This window comes from Pyrus communis, chromosome 14 (assembly GCF_963583255.1).
Source record: "Pyrus communis chromosome 14, drPyrComm1.1, whole genome shotgun sequence".
Lineage (NCBI taxonomy): Eukaryota > Viridiplantae > Streptophyta > Magnoliopsida > Rosales > Rosaceae > Pyrus > Pyrus communis.
This window is the reverse complement of record NC_084816.1, coordinates 18,652,053-18,656,477: the sequence shown is the minus strand read 5'-3', so window position 1 is coordinate 18,656,477 and position 4,425 is coordinate 18,652,053. Positions and strand designations below refer to the sequence as shown.

Below are 4,425 nucleotides of genomic sequence, written 5' to 3'. Positions count from 1 at the left end.
GTGCCCGAAATTCCTTCAGTGTAATCGGTGTTTCTCTGGCTAGAATGACAGTTCGAATGATTTCAAAATCAGGTGGAAGACCAGTCAATGCCGCTATAACAATATCATGATCGGAAACTTTCTCACCAGCAGCAACAAGTTTGTCTTTAATAACCTTTAACCTCAACAAAAACTTGTCTACACTATCACCACCTTTCTGAATAGTATGCAACTCAGCCTTCAAATGATTAATACTAGCACTAGAAACAGCCATATATCGATCTTGCAACGCAACCCAAGCCTCATGAGAGGTTTTACACCCAACTACATGCTCCATAGCATCATCACTAAGTGTAGCAATGAGAAGGCTTAACAAAGCCATATCGGTCTTAATCCAATCCCTGTAGGCAGGATTAACATCCTTGGTAACACCTAACTCAGGAGTCACAACATATTTAGGAGGACAAACAGAATCACCCATAAAGTGATCAAACAAATCATACCCCCGAAGTACAGAACAAAACTGAAAATTCCATTTGATGAAATTATCATCATTCAGTTTGATAGTCAACATCCCTAAAAGACTCTCCAACTTCACCGATTCAGACATGATTTGGTAAGAACAACGTAATTCCAGAAAGCCCCAAATGAAACAAAATGACCTAGACGAAAAAGAAACTTCACAAAATCTTGAAACGAGAAAAATCCTTCAATCAAAACTGTCAGATCTTAATGAATAGAATGGTTATCGACCTTAATTCATCAAACGGCATCGGCCTTCAGAACAAATTTTATCAACTCAAAAACGCTATTATCAGCAAACAAAGCAAGTTTGGCATCGGCCTTCATCATTGCAGAAATCAAGATTGTAACAAATAGAACTATGATACTGATTCCAAAAAAAAATACCCAAAAATTCACCTTCACACAATTCTTGAAACAGCCAAGATTAGAGAAAAACCTCGAGAAACGCAGCAGCGGAAATCCGTCCAAGATCAATCGCGCGAGTAGAAAAGGCTCTGAGATACCATATTAACAGACGAAATCAATCTACAGATTTAACAATTGAAGAGAGAAAGACTAAACAAAGAAAGCTTGAGGAAGAAGAAGGCTCGAAAACTCTATATCTGTTTATTATCAAATGAATCAATCTTGAAAATACAGAGAGGGAAAAAGGCCTTATATATGTACTTCTAAAACCCCTAAGCTTATCACATAAGCTAACATAAAAGCTATGCTGATGTGGCAATTGCTGACAGATCATCTATACTCAATAAGAAGGGATGATGATTTGCCACGAAGAGAGAGAAGGGATGATGATTTCACCATCTGGTGGCAAACCATTTCTCAAAAAATCCTACTTTTTGAAACCCACTTTGCTAAATTCCTCCATTGATGAACCTCCTTTCAACCTACCACCTTATTTCTCCTCCTTTCCATCCCGTTTCGAGCCAGATACATATGCTTTGAAGGTTGATTTCCCTGGATAGCCGCAACAAAACAGAAGTAATTGGAAATCTTGGGTTCATGAAATGGCTTCTGTGCACCAATCTACCTGGAAGAAGGCTGGTATATATGAAGCGATCTTTAGTTCAACATACCAAATCAAAAGACAAACTGATTTGATTTTCGGGTTTGCATAGAAATGGTGTACCTTCATATTCCCATGGGGTGAAGCAACCATCACATTGGAGGATATCATGGTTTTAGGTGGTTTTTCAGTTTTAGGGGACCCTGTTTTAAGCCCTCTGGACACCGCAGAACTGAAAGAAATCGAAGACAAACTACTGGCACAGAGAAAGGAAATCGTAAGGAGTCGTGCGAAGAAGGCTACCACAAGCTCGTGGTTGAATAGGTTCATCAATGGTGGGCATGAACTCAAACATGAAGCTTTTCTTGTGTACTGGTTGTCGAGGTATGTTTTCAACGATGGTGGTATAATACATAGGCCTGTTTTCTCCATAGCAATTCATTTAGCTAGGGGGACTAGAATCGCACTTGCACCTGCAGTGCTTTCTAGTGTTTATAATGATTTGGGTGCATTGAAAAAGGCAACTGTTGATTCGAACCAATTGGAAAGTAGTTCTGTTGCTGTTTCAGACCTCGCCATTCGATCACCATTTCAGTTAGTTCAGGTTTGGGCATGGGAACGATTCTCTGACCTTAGGCCAGAAAACCCCAATCATCTCAATAATGGTGAGCCAAGAATGGCACGATGGGATAAAGTAGATAGTCGGGGAGTTGAAAACTTGAGAAAGGTTTTAGACTTAGCCACAGAAGAGTTCCTGTGGCGGACTTATGCATTGGATGTCGTTGAGAACTGGCATTTACCTAAATACTATCCACCAAAGGAAATGTGGGTTTCAGTTGGACCTGATTCGGATGATGAACTACAGTCATTTCTTAGATGCTTGAGGTTCAGTAAGCTAGTTGGACTTCTTGGTACTATGGAGCTTTACTTTCCGCATCGGGTAGCCATGCAATTTGGATGCGATCAAGATCTTCCATGTTATGTGAAGCAACCCAATAACAATTCTGATATAGCATGGAAGCATTACACGAAAGAAATAAAAAATGTGAAATTGTATCTTCCGTGTAGGCTTTCTGAGGCGGATGTTAGCACAAAGTACATAAAGTGGTGGAAGAAATCATTGTCTAGTCTCAAAGATGCAAATGAAGCTGCTAGTCCACAGAAAAAGAAAGCAAAGAGTATCGTTGATGATCGGTTAGTATTGATGGCTAACCAATCCCCTGTACCTCCTGGGTGTCCTCCAGAATGCAACGATAAGAAAGCTGGAGATCCTATGGATGAGGATGATAAGCTCACTATATCAGAATTTTTGAGAAGATATAAGAAGCATAAAAATGTTGAGATTATAGAAGATGGTGACAGTGAGAAATTATCAGGTCAAGTTCCAAATTTGGAATCTAAAATTGCCGGAGAACGTTCTTTTTGTACCAAGAAGTCGGACAAGGACATAGAAAGCATCGTTGGCAATGAATGTGCTAGCAGTAGCTCTTTGTTTGGGAGATGAGCTTTGGAGATTAAAGCTAGGATTGAAAGGCTTGAAATCAGGTTTGATGAGTTAACAGCAGATAACGGTGCAGAGCAAGTTTTAGGAAAAGATTGATGAAAGAAAGCGCCGCTTTCAGTAGGTATTTTCAAACCTCATTATTACTGTCTAATAATCTCAGAGACGAGTGCATTCTTTTTCCTTATTTGATAAATTCCCAATGTTTTTGAAATTTGTATTCAATTTTTTCATCCATCTATTGTCCTGTGTGATTTGCTGTACATATACATTTAACGGTCTTCTTCTTTTTTTGTGTTCTTGTTCATGGTGCAGGGAAAATGGAGGACATGAATCGCACTTTGGAACAGCAGAAACTTGGGTACCTTGTAGATATTTGATGGACTGTTTACAATGCAGCTGGAATTTTTGGTAACTTCTTGCCCTGGTCATCATCAAAGTTTTGAATCTCCGTGAGCCAATAGATTTTGTAACAATGTGGTTTGTTAACCATAGAAATTTATAGCTTTTAACTTTTTGAGTAGTTCTTCAACTGTTCTTCGCGTTTCGGAACAATCAATTGAAACTATGGTTTGTGCAATTCAAGAGCTTGAATGGTTTTGTGGTTTGAAACTATGCAACTCTTTCAGTAACATTCTTTTGCAATTTTTTGCTTTAATTAAAGAACTTCCACGGCCGCAACAGTTAATAGCATTGAACTGGATATAATTTAGTACTAGTTTGTGAGGGATGTTCACATTAACCCCATATGAGGTTCTTGATTAACTTTTATGAATGGACATGTCTTGATTGCTTTCTCAGATTCAGTGGGATCTTTTATTCACATTTTTTTTTACAATCAAGAACGTTTTATAAAACTCTTGGACTGTCAAATGGTTTCAGTACCTACGTGATTACTAACAGTACCGTTTTTGGTACTGCAGTAGCCCTTTGGTTCTATTTGTTGAGGAAGCTAACTATTGTTGGAGACATAAACTCTTTCGGAAAAAAACCAGTTAAGAACCCCTGATGGATCTATTTCCCTAAACAATCTGGAGTCAAACTTGTTGAGAATCAATGTCAATTGTAGGTGAAGTAGGTGGATGTTGTAGGTGAAGTAAGTGTGTGAGGTTGGTGAAGTAAGTGTGTGAGGTTGGTGAAGTAAGTGGAGGTTGTAGGTGAAGTAGGTGGATGTTGTAGGTGAAGTAAGTGTGTGGTGTAGCTTTCATTTGGTTTGCTATAAATACCCAAGTCCTCAAGCATTGTATATCATCCAAGGAAAAACAAAGCCTAAAGCTAAATAAGAAAAGCTTTGCTAATTAGTTTGTTTTGTGAGCTTTCTTTAAGAGTGTGCTCTATTTTCTTCTTCTTGGGATCATTAGAGTTATCTTGGATACTCTTCTTATTCAACAATTGGTATCAGAGCCAAGTCGGT

At 38.6% G+C, this 4,425-nt stretch overlaps 1 protein-coding gene across 1 annotated transcript; it reads left to right on the top strand.

The window, feature by feature from the left end:
- Nucleotides 1-1,679: 1,679 nt before the first annotated feature.
- Nucleotides 1,680-3,014, top strand: LOC137714507 (uncharacterized). The gene has a single exon (XM_068453707.1). The coding sequence runs from the start codon at nucleotides 1,680-1,682 to the stop codon at nucleotides 3,012-3,014; it is 1,335 nt and encodes a 444-aa protein (XP_068309808.1).
- Nucleotides 3,015-4,425: the final 1,411 nt, after the last annotated feature.